Genomic DNA, 11,770 nt, shown 5'->3' with positions numbered 1-11,770 from the left:
CTTACCGCGACAGCCACTAGCGAGCTACCTTCACGTGACTGATGAAAGGTGCATTGTATTGAAATATGGCATGGGATTACGGTAAAATCCCATAGATACTGTAACGTATATCAACATGCTAAACCGACAGAGGGGTACAGTCTGCATCTTGCAAGTTACAAATCCCTCTTTACATTCCTCAAATAATTTATTTCAACATAGCGCATTGGCTACTTGCAAAACGAGACCCATAACGGTTCGAGAGCAGACACAATTATGTTAATGTAAAATCTATATAAGCCCATCAAGTCGGAAAAGGCAACATTTTTTGCAATGTGATGCAACTATTCAGTTCGTTTGAAATATTTAAGTCCAAGTACTTTCTATGCGTAAAGTCAAGAATGCGCAGTCGGATGGCCGCGAGGCGCACAGACGATGCCTGTGTTCCAACACACGGATTCAATTATAGCTAGCATTCCTGATTTTTGGAAGTGGAGAGGCTCCGTTTTCATTTGCCTGAGAGTCGAAAGATGAGAATAATTTGATACAAATTCTTTGTTTACTCGAGGATAATGCATTCACATGATTTAATATTTAATTTTTTTATCACCCTTTGAATGACATGTTTTCATGGTCAAGTTATTAATGCAAACAGTTATAGTGTGCACATCCCACCTTCTGGCAGGTGCAGGACAAAAGAAAACTAAAAAAATATAATGTCCGCAACACTGCTTTTGACTCCCAATTATTTAATGCAACGTTTCGACCCTGCTGGGTCTTCTTCAGGCAAATGGTGAATAATTGGGAGTCAAAGGCAGTGTTGCGGACATTATATTTTTTCATGGTCAAGTTATTAATGCAAACATTATGTTGAAAAGAAGAATGTGTTTATAACCAGTGCCACACATGTTTAAAACCATTTGTGCTGGTATTCACTAATACTCATATGCAAGTATGAGGGTGGTGTTAAAGGTATTTAAGGGTTGGAAAGTTGGAAGTAAAGATGTTGACACTGGGTTCGTCCTTCATACAATGGGAGTACAAGAAGCAGAATGGAAAGTAGAGTTGCACTGACTGCGCAGACATTGCAAGAGGAAATAGTGCTTTCTTGTCATTTGAATCCATCAAAGCCTGACTAAAAGATCATAGGGGCAGGCAGTTATACGGGGGTACAGGGGCCTTATTTGTATGCTGAGGTAGTTGTACTGTGTGTGTGTGTGTGTGTGTGTGTGTGTGTATCAGTGCACGTGCGTGCAGTAGAGGGCAAGAGCACATGAAGAGCTGGGGGGCCTCTAGTTTGGGGGAGTATTTCCTGCATGGGAGTGCAGCTGTCCAGCCTCATGCAGGAAACATTCTGTTTTCTTAGTTTTGCCCTGCACCCCAATTTATAGAGTGGAACACTAAAAGGCAGGCAGGCATGTGCAGACTGTAATATTTATGTTTTTTTCTATGTCAGTGTATAAGATCAAGGGAGTAAATAGGTCATGCACATAATTTTAGTGCACAGATACGTTCAACTGTCCATTTCTCTCATTTGCCTATATGTGCTGTGTGCGCTTAGTGAAGTCATGCATTGTTAACTACAGAGCACTAATTCCCTGCACTGAAATTTAAAGAAGGCTGAATGTGCCACCCCCCCCCCCCCTCTCTCTTCACTGAGTTTCTTTTTGTGCACATGTGTGTGTGTGTGTGTGTGCATGTGCATATGTTTATCTGTGTGTGTGTGTGTGTGTGTGTGTGTGTGTTTGTGATTGCTAGCACAAGTGTCAAGGCACACATGTGATGGCAGTCCAGATCAATCCCATCATGCTACCCCCCTACAGAACCCAAATGCAATTCGGCAACCCATCACATTCCTCCACAGTGAGCTCAGTGCGCCCGCCCGTCCATTTGAACAGTAGCGTCATTAAAATCGGGCCATGTGTCTGAGAGGGCTGCCCTGCCCTGACTGGCCGACTGGCTGAACCGCTGCCAGGATGCACTTAGCCTCACACCGGAGGCCACTCCCGCGGGGCAGCATATGTCGGCCAGATTACGGGCTCCGTCGGAGGAGTCGGCTGCGTGCTGCTGACCGAGTTCATGTGCCCTGATTGAGCAGTCAGATAACCAAATTTCAGCATGCTCCAGTCGCCCCACCGATGCCGCGGGGCATAACGAACCCCTCCCAGCCCCCAGTACCCCCAACCCCCACCTCCAGCTCAGCCCCCACTGCACCCTTGTTTTTTCACCCTCTCTGTGCAGAATTAGATAGATAGATAGATAGATAGATAGATAGATACTTTATTGATCCCCAAGGGGGTCTCAGTAGCATACAGACATCACACATAACATGCACTTACAGACAGTAAAATATAAGAAAAACTAACAAAACGAAATACTAAATATACTATATAAATGAAAAAAATCCACAGTGTGCTTGAGGATGATCAAGCATGAGACGCTTGCAGTGACAGGGCCGGGACTGGCCTGTAATTCTGTGTGCATGGTAAGGTGCTCAAGAGAGTGAGTGTCATGGTGAAGGTGCAAAAAGTAGTCCAACAGTAGTCCAACAGTGCAACAGTGCAAGAATAAGGTCTAGAGACCAGCAAATAATATGGACAAATAAGAAATAAGACAAATAAGAGAATAATGTATAATGTAGACAAGGTAATATAAAAACTATGACAGTGCAAGAATAGGTTGAGGTAATAGGGTTACAGCCAATTAATTAGGGGTAAGAGGCCCTAATGTGATGTACCATCGATTCGGATTCTTACAGTGAGCCTGTTTTACAAGCTCTTTATGAATATATATATATATATACATATATATATATATATAATATTTAAACCTATAGACCACAGGACTTCACAACATTCAGTGGTCACACTATGTGTAACCTGAAATGACTGCAACGTTGGTAACCTCACACTACCAGGAATAGGAGGTACCACAATAGGCAATATAACAATACTGAATTCATTGTACTTTGTTTACCAGTCTCACTATTGCCAAAGGGTCACGTACAAGAAAGACATTGTGTACCATTGCATGAAATAAGGAACCTGTTTCAGTGAATCAGTCAGGTTTATTCTCTGTGATTTGATGTGGCGCTACTCTAAAGTTAGAGGATACTTAGTGTGCCAAACCACACAGCTATACATATGTGTATCATAAACCATATGTTGTACACATAACCACAGGAGCTTCTGAGAACACTACAAAATGATTACAACTCAATCTTCCAAAGTGGAAAGGTTCAGTAATATGTGATTTGTGCTAAATTCCACCAGAGGTTTTTAACAACTTTCAACAGCAAACTTTTCCAGTTTCTATTCCAAAGTCAGAGAGCCAGCTCTCCCTATTATTTGGGAAGTACTTGAGAAATAGGAAAATGCCCAAAACTGCTCCAATGTCTGAGGAGGGATGTTAGGGAGCAGGGAGGGGGTGCTCCAGGATAGCTCTCTTTCTCTTTCTTTCTCTCTCTCTCTCTCTGGGAGGGCTTGTGGGTGTCAGCAGCTTCCTGTGAAGCGAGGCTCAGGGATATCGCCGGGTCTCAGGAAGTGCAGCGCATCTGCAGGCCTTCCGTCATCTGCATCACTTCACTTCAGCTCCCTCCCTCCCTGACACTCTTTTCCACAAGCTGGAGAAATTCATCAGTCAAGCGTGGGCGCTTTGACGTAACCTTTCCCGCCCTCCCTCCCTTTCTCTCGGAGAAGACTGTGTCCTTCCCAAGAGGACAATATAGTGTTTGCAAAACTGTGTGAAGAAATTGGTGTGTTCTATGCTGCTGTATGTTATTGATGTGTTTGTATTATTTATTATTCTAGTTAAATCAGCTAAGAAGAATTACAGTACTCCAGTCCAATAACACTACTGTACATTGCTATATCCAAGTGCTGTACAGTAAGGATAGAGAGATGCTTCAGCTGCTGACCCCACCTGCATCTTGCACATCTTCAAAAGAGTGAGACAGGAGGGTGGTGACTAGTAGCACTGCCAGGTTTGTGCAAAATTCGAATTGCAATTCTGCTTCCTGTTTGCTACCTCAATTAAAATGCAAGTGAAATTCAAGAATTGAATTGGAATTTAAGAGCCAGTTTCAATTAAATTCTGGAATTTTGCACAAGCCTGAGTAGCAGTGGCATGGATATATTGGTACCCAGGATCCAATGACACATTAACATCTATCGGCAGTTCCAGACTGGGGACTGGGTGTTGTAAATCACTATTCAAGCACAGAGCGTTGTTCATGAAACACAAAGTCCCATTAATACAGCTAATCGTGGGAATGGCGGAGTTCATTCTTGCCTAATTGCATACGCTGCACAGCCAAACTTATTTTCTATAGCACTTGTTTTCAAAGTAAATGTTTAAACTATTGGCTAACAGTCTGGCTGAGCAACACTGCGAAGACAAATACTGCTCATGTCAGCCTGTGTGACGTCTGTTCTTCAGTTTCTCCATGACATACAAACACCAGCATTTAAATTTGCATTCCAGCAGTGTTCATGTATACTGTATATGCATGCAGTAGACTGGAGACTGGCAGGAAATGAGAGGAAGAAAGAGATGGGAGTAGGATCAGGAAGTGACCGCAGTGCAGAGTCGAACTTAGTCCCCTGTGGTCACTTGTGGGTGCTGCTTTCCCCACAGCAGCCCCTGCTGATTTCCCTTTTGGCTGACAGGAGGGGATGACAATTGTCCTCTAATTTCCATGATCATTGATTCCCTCTCATCTTTGCACCTGCTGTTTTCACACTGTACAGTAGGCCCAATGTACTAATGTGTTCACGTGTATGAGGTTGTGTGGTTCCAGTGTACTAATGTCTAATGTGTTCACTTGTATGAGGTTGTGAGGTTCCAGTGTACTAATGTCTAATGTGTTCACTTGGATGAGGTAGTGTGGTCTCAATGTATTAATGTCTGATGTGTTCACGTATGAGGTCATGTGGTTCCAGTCCGCAAAAACAGGTCAGGATACGGAGCTGAAGTCAGACTGAGGATGGGTACGGCTGTCAAATCAGACTGCTGTTCAAAATGGTGGCAGGTCCATAGAGTTCTGCTCTGGAAAAGTTTGCCTTTTCAGAAATGGTTTAAAAGAATCAGCCAAACTGTATCCCAACAGGGTGCATCAGGGACACAGGTACATATCACTGAGGTTGCCTCCCTCGCTTTACAGTATTTGCATGTCATACCAGCCTCATGTACTGTATGCACATTTGCAGGCACTATAAAGACATGTAGTAACATTTCCTGCATTCTCCTTCACTTGGCCATTAAGCACCTAGCTGGGAATGACATTATATAGTGTCTCATCTTGCTGTTATCTGACATGCAAATGTTTGCATAATGCATATTTGCATAACCAGCAACAGTTTGCCTGTTCAAACTCTCTGTCAGTTAGATATTGGCGGATATATTTAAATGGTATTTGAACTTGTTCCGGTTAAGTGCGTTGGGTCAACTGTGGGTGAAACTGTGGTCGAAACTTTAATAGTGATAATGAAAGTAATAGTACTTTAAAGTGACTTTAATATAACTTTAAGGTGAGAGTATCAGTATGAATACTTTCTTTCTTTTAATTAATGTGGAAAAACATCTTAGGTGTAGGATTTGTCACCAAACAATCATATTTTTTAGCACTAAAATTCTGAATTCAAGTTCATGACCACCTTTGATTTGAATTCAAAAGGTCAATTATCACACCTTTCTCGACACGGTCCAGTGACAGTGGCACACAAACAAATGTAAACCTCTGCACCTGGGACCTACACTACACAAACAGCACTGAAGCGTGTGATCACACAGCTGATTTATCTTGACAAATGGTGCCTTATGATCCTCCATCCCCTTATGACGGCATAATCTCTCATGTTTGATCTCCTGTGGGTTGTTGCATTTGTGTGTAGCAGATGAACTGTCTTATCCATTACCATTGCTTTCTGTTCATATTCCTCATTCACTAACCCTATTAAGCCATTTTCATTTAGAAAAGCTTCTCATGTAGAAATACTCTTTTTTTTGGGGGGGGGCTATTTCTGCATCTGTGTGTGAGTAGTGGGGGGCGGTCACATGGAGCATTACGGCAGTTGCCATGGCAACGCTTAGTATTTTACTCCATTTTGCCATTTAACCAGGGATTGTGCAGTTAGTCACGGTTTTCACAAAACTGTATCAGCATTTAGTTAATATCAAAAAATCTATAAGAACATACAATCTCCAATTCAAGAATTGAATGGCTTTGGTAACGCACTGTTTATATAAGTCAATGCTGGCTTCAATAGAAAACCTTTCCCATTTCCTCATGATTGACAATATATCCTTCTAGTTTGAAATATGGAGTGGGCTTAAAGCCTAACCAAGAGAAACAAATGGGAATGTGCTGCCCTCTAGTGTCTACAGATAGTAAAGTGCTGACCTTACACACCAGACAATTTTGTAAAAGTATCCCAAAACATATTATAAACTCTGGATAGATGACACAACCACTCTATTCATGTTTTCTAATTAAATAAAAGAGGTCCATCAAATATTTTCTTTCAATTTATTTATCCAAATAGGATACGCTAAATCAAAGTGCATTCAATACAGTGATTATAAGAATTTCTTGAATGCACAAACTGTAACACACAAAAACTGTTTGCATTTCCAAAAAAACAAAAATAAAATTGTAACCTTACACTGTTACCATTACTGTACAATGTAACATTACGTCTAAAGGCTGGGTGTAAAAGTGGTGCGTGACCTAAGTACCAACAGGTGTGTGTGTGTGAGTGTGAGTGTGTGTGTGTGTGGTCATTCACGTGCCTCTTATCTGGCATTTTTGAGAGCATGCAGTGAGTGAGGCCTGTCATATGCTGCATAACCTCCACTGATACACACAACCACATAGTGTTAACAACGTCCATGACTTCCCCAGCACTGGACCTGTCCTATGCTGTATGTACCTATCATCTTACGCTGCTCAGGAGGTAAGGAGCCAAGACTAAGCACAGTCTGAAACTCCGTTAAAAAGATTACAACCCACTCGAAAACAAGTGTATGGGGATAGAATTTGTGACATTCTAGTTTAAAAAAACATACTATAAATATTAAGGCTCCAGTTGTTCCCTACGAGATGACTAGAAAGGGGTGAGATCTGGCCAGGGCAAAAACAAAATACAGGGGCAGTAGCAATTATTAATCATGGTGATTAAAGGTGTAAGAATGCCCTGCAAGTGTATTCACTGTATATACGAGCTAAATCATATCGAATCCCTCTATTCATACAGTTAACCCTTTATGTACTGGATCCCATGCATTTTATGCCCTGGTATACCGGGCAGTTTACTCCTGCCTGGGTCCCTGGGTAAACAGATGTCTCAACCCTCATGCCTCTGAGGACTGTGGGTACACTGCTGAACATGTATATAGCGTGCACCACAGCACCAGTGCATAGCCCTCTCCAGGCTGCCTGGAGTCCACTGCTTCACAGTTTTCAGATGGCGACATTGTCATTTTCCCTTTGTTGGGTGCTGCGTGTTCTCCCCGAGTGTGGAGGCCCTTGTTGCTGCGACTGACGTTGGAGGCACGTCAGTGCCATGCTGGGACCATTGTCAGGGAGATGGTGAATAGTGGAGAGGACAGCAAAACGGTTAGGATGCAAATCAGTGTATTTCAATGTGAACCTACAGAAAAAGACAGAGAAAAACAAAACTGATTTATTACAGAAGTTCAGTCAGAGTTCAGATTGGGGATGTTATGGGTTGACACCACCACATCCAGTCCTTCTATTTACACCAATCAAATTGATTAATTAGGCTCTAAATTGTTGTTACTGTCTGTCTGTTTATAATGACTTGTTTGCCATCTATGGGGTGTTCCAAGTGAGTGGTTCAGTGACAAACCTGGGTCAGTTAACTCAGAGTAGTCTACTTCCTCAAAGAAGAAATCTATAGTGTCATTCTCCTAACAAAATAAAGTCACAGGACTCTTCTTTCATGAGGTTTGTAACAGAACAGCATTCCTGGAATACCTGCCCTGAGTCTATGATCGCTGAACCTGTTCCTATTACCCTTGTCATATTAAACAGTCAACAAAGGGTTATGACAAGGGCTTTTTTAAGGGTTGTACTACGGATACATGTGGGTGTGGCAAGTGACAGATTGATTGAAGTACAACAGAACAAACAGCCATATTTAGCTTTGTTGTTTTACTGACCAACTAGTTTTTATAATCAGTCCATAGCAGAAGAGTGACAGAAATGTTGTCTGAGGTTTAAGGTAACATTACCTGTGCTCTCCACTACCTCACATTTCAACTGCCCTGAAAATCAGGTAAAGTGGAGTTTGTAAATACCTGAGGCTATCACCTCACCTGGCTGGCTAAACCAGCAATGTTTACATTTCCCATAAAGGTTGGAAAGGGGGCCTCAACAATGCAATAGGCTAATAGTGTTGCATGCAAGCAAGATTGCCAATCCCTGCAGGGTTTTGGTACACATAGCCTCCCCCAAAGCGGACTACTCTAATGTTAGCTACAGATACCATGGTGTGCCTGAAATAGATTTGTTGGTGGCAGCTTGCTAGCTAGTTAGAAGCTAGCCCTAACCTCACCTCACACAACTGTTAATTCAATCATCTTAAAAGCGTTTACCTGTAAGCGCACATTAAACATCATTGAGGCGATGAGGTAGAGGTAGGGGAATCTGATTCGAAGTCGCCATGCAAGATCAAAAAATATTAACAAAGTCCGTGTGAGTCCTTTGGAAAACACCCCATAAGTCCGACCAGCGGACCCCGAAAAACGAAACACTAAGTATGACAGCCCCGCCATATGACGCTGACTGTCGATGCCGTTCTTGCAGTAAGTCGAACCAGCTATTTATTAAGTTAGCTATATCTGAGAGACATGATGTCTTAGATTTCTTTAATACTTCATGTCTACATGTATGACAGTCTCCCCGCAACCATCATCGTCCGGAGGAATAGCTGTGCGACTCACGGATGCAGTCACAACTTCCGGTGACGTAGTAATCTGTCATTCGCTTTGTTGTCAGATTTTATATATAATTTATATTATATATATATATATAATTTGCACAATACATTACACGTGTAGATAAGGTTTATATAATGTAATTCCAGATTATTCTGATAATAATGTAAGCACTACAAGCATACCAATAGTATTTCTCCGTTGCTGTTTAGTTGCAAGGACAGTAAGGGTTCGACATTAGGCCTATTTCTACTGAATATTTATATATCAAATCATGCTGTACACACCATGGCTTTCACATACAGGTCATAAGCACGTAACCAATAAAATTAAAACGTTTCAAAGTCTAATTTTCGTGAGATTGATATTCGTGACGTCAATAGTCTGCGACTCCATCTAAGCAAAAACAGTGACGCTTCCAAAAACAACAGACAAATTGCACCTGGATCCCGAACCAACCTAACTGTTTTTGGTTCTTAATAACGTAAACATGACATCAAATATAGATGTCAGTGTCTCTTTTCTCAAATATGAACTGGCCTCAACGATCGAGCAAGCTGTTAGATCTGCAGTGGACACTGTTTTGAAAGAGACAGCAAGGGTTGTGGGTATCAAACTAGCTGCTGCTCGTACCGCTGCCGCTGAGTCCCACCGAGAGAACCAAACTTTGAGGGAACGATTGGAGATATCAGAGGGTGAGTTAAAAGCTGTGCGGTATTACATGACTGCGGCCGAAAAGAATATCAAACAGTGCCTGCTTCTTAATAACCAAAACCAGCCTCGATCGAGTGTAGTGCGGCCACAGTCAGAGGAAAATCTCTTTCTCTTCCCATCCAATACTGTTGAAAGTAACGTTAGCCAGGTGACTAGAGAGCATTCACGCAACGTTAGGTCTTTTAGGAATTCTCCAGGAAGGACCAGTTTCTCCAGAACACTTCCGAGCGTAGGACTGTGCTTGCCCACTCCTCAGTCAGAATGGCCCAGGAGTGTACCCAATCGCCGCAGAATAAGATCATCAGCGTCGCTGAACCAGTCCCTCATGAGCCACAACCAGGCCCCCCAGGCCCCGACAGAACCAAACCAGATGTTAACTGGAACCGAGGAAGGAGCAGATGGTCAGTTTTTCATCGCAGACGATGGAGTCACCAATAAGGGTAAGGCCTTAACAGTTTTGTCCCATTTAAAAGTATTCAGAATTTGGCCAGAATTGGATATATATACAGCTGAAGTGTGCAATATTGTCATGTTAATTGTAAAATTTCTAACAGAATACAAAGGCACCTTGATCTCCACAGAGGATGGCAACAGAATTCCTGATGAACAAGAGGCGCCAATGCAGTCAGAGGACACATCGGACCTGAGCAAATTTGAGTTTGAGGTGGGTGGTGCTGCGGGTAATGTGAATGAGCTGGGCCTCATTCAGGTACTGGAGGACCATGAGGAAGTCAAGGACGCAATGATCAAGATCGAAGACGACTCTGAGCCTCAGAATACGGCTGCTTCTGGCCCTGATCTGACTGCAGTGTCCGCAGCATCAGCTGCTCTTACGGTCAATGTGTCCACGTCTTCCTTGATGACTTCATCCCAGGTGTCAGGCCCTCCTCCGATGGGGCTAGGTGAGGGCAGCGTCCCGCTCCAGAGCACTGTCCAGACGTCCCGGGACAGCTCAGAGAAGATCTACCGCTGCAACGTGTGCGGCCGTGGCTTCCGGCGCTTCTACTGCCTGAAGACGCACCAGCGCATCCACACGGGCGAGCGGCCATACCCATGCCGCTACTGCGAGAAGCGCTTTCGCCACCTGGACAGCCTGCACAAGCACCAGCGCATCCACACTGGCGAGAGGCCCTACCGCTGTGCCCAGTGCGGGTGCTGCTTCCGCGAGCTGGGCCAGCTGAAGAAGCACCGGCTGACTCACTCGCCCGCTCAGACGGCCAGCGCCATGCCCTCCCACGCCTCGCTTGGGCTCCTGCCCAGCACAGCGTCCTTCTCTTGGCCCCACGTCGGTGGTCAGTCCCTGGACTCCATTTAAGCACACAGCATGGTTTTTTTTTTTTTGCACTTTTGTTGCATCTGACTTTTGGAATATCTTATTCCATAAATGTTTTATTTCCTTTCTTAACTTTTTGATCATGAGCTCTTGAGGTCCTCAGTCTCATGAAGCCTTGATTTGGGCAATACTGGAGACCTGCTGTTTATGACCCTAAAATGTCACCCTGGCCTGTATGTTACAGATGTGCCTCAAATGTCAAGTGTGACATTGTTAGCTGGAGGCCTTGCAGTGACAGTGACAACTTATAATCTGATTGTATTGGGTTTAAAAACATATTGGTCTCTAATTTAAAAGACTAAGTATAAATACTTTTTTGATCCCGTGAGGGAAATTTGGTCTCTGCATTTAACCCAATCGGTGAATTAGTGAAACACAAACAGCACACAGTGAGGTGAACCACACACTAATCCCGGCGCAGTGAGCTGCCTGCTTCAACGGCAGCGCTCGGGGAGCAGTGAGGGGTTAGGTGCCTTGCTCAAGGGCACTTCAGCCGCGGCCCATTGGTCGGGGCTCGAACCGGCAACCCTCCAGTTGTGCTAACCAGTCCAGAGTGCTAACCAGTGGGCCACGGCTGCTCCAAGAAAGTGCGCAAGGTTCCACCAAAGTTCAAAGAGATAACTAAAGCTAATTTTATAATGAGGCAAAATCTATTTACTAATCTAATACAATGAGCAAGGTTTTAAGATCCATTGGTGGATCAGCTCAACGCTCCCGCACACCATGTGATGGCTTTAGTTTGTGCAGGAGACACTTTGCTTGTTGAGTGACTCTGCTATTTGCCCG

General features: G+C 43.5%; 2 protein-coding genes across 2 annotated transcripts; one reads left to right on the top strand and one right to left on the bottom strand.

Annotated features, from left to right (window-relative positions):
• Nucleotides 1-6,491: 6,491 nt before the first annotated feature.
• On the bottom strand, nt 6,492-8,935 carry LOC121704532 (small integral membrane protein 10-like protein 2A). The gene is made up of 2 exons (XM_042084816.1): nt 8,596-8,935; nt 6,492-7,628 (listed from the first exon to the last, which is right to left on the bottom strand). Exons 1-2 carry the CDS (start codon nt 8,773-8,775, stop codon nt 7,608-7,610), a joined length of 201 nt encoding a protein of 66 aa, XP_041940750.1. The 5' UTR covers nt 8,776-8,935; the 3' UTR covers nt 6,492-7,607.
• A 201-nt stretch (nt 8,936-9,136) lies between these two features.
• Nucleotides 9,137-11,364, top strand: LOC121704529 (zinc finger protein with KRAB and SCAN domains 7). The gene is made up of 2 exons (XM_042084811.1): nt 9,137-10,091; nt 10,206-11,364. Exons 1-2 carry the CDS (start codon nt 9,428-9,430, stop codon nt 10,964-10,966), a joined length of 1,425 nt encoding a protein of 474 aa, XP_041940745.1. The 5' UTR covers nt 9,137-9,427; the 3' UTR covers nt 10,967-11,364.
• The last annotated feature ends 406 nt before the right edge of the window (nt 11,365-11,770 follow it).

The sequence above is a fragment of the Alosa sapidissima genome, chromosome 3, assembly GCF_018492685.1.
Source record: "Alosa sapidissima isolate fAloSap1 chromosome 3, fAloSap1.pri, whole genome shotgun sequence".
Taxonomy (NCBI): Eukaryota; Metazoa; Chordata; class Actinopteri; order Clupeiformes; family Clupeidae; genus Alosa; species Alosa sapidissima.
Note: the sequence above shows the minus strand (reverse complement) of the source record. Positions and strands in the feature narration are given on the sequence as shown.

Coding starts and splice junctions, on each gene's coding strand:
- LOC121704532 (XM_042084816.1), bottom strand. CDS start 8,775: ATGGCGGGGCTGTCATACTTAGTGTTTCGTTTTTCGGGGTCCGCTGGT. Junction 7,629..8,595: donor TGTTTAATGTGCGCTTACAG/GTAAACGCTTTT, acceptor CTTTTTCTGTAG/GTTCACATTGAAATACACTG.
- LOC121704529 (XM_042084811.1), top strand. CDS start 9,428: ATGACATCAAATATAGATGTCAGTGTCTCTTTTCTCAAATATGAACTG. Junction 10,092..10,205: donor CGATGGAGTCACCAATAAGG/GTAAGGCCTTAA, acceptor AATTTCTAACAG/AATACAAAGGCACCTTGATC.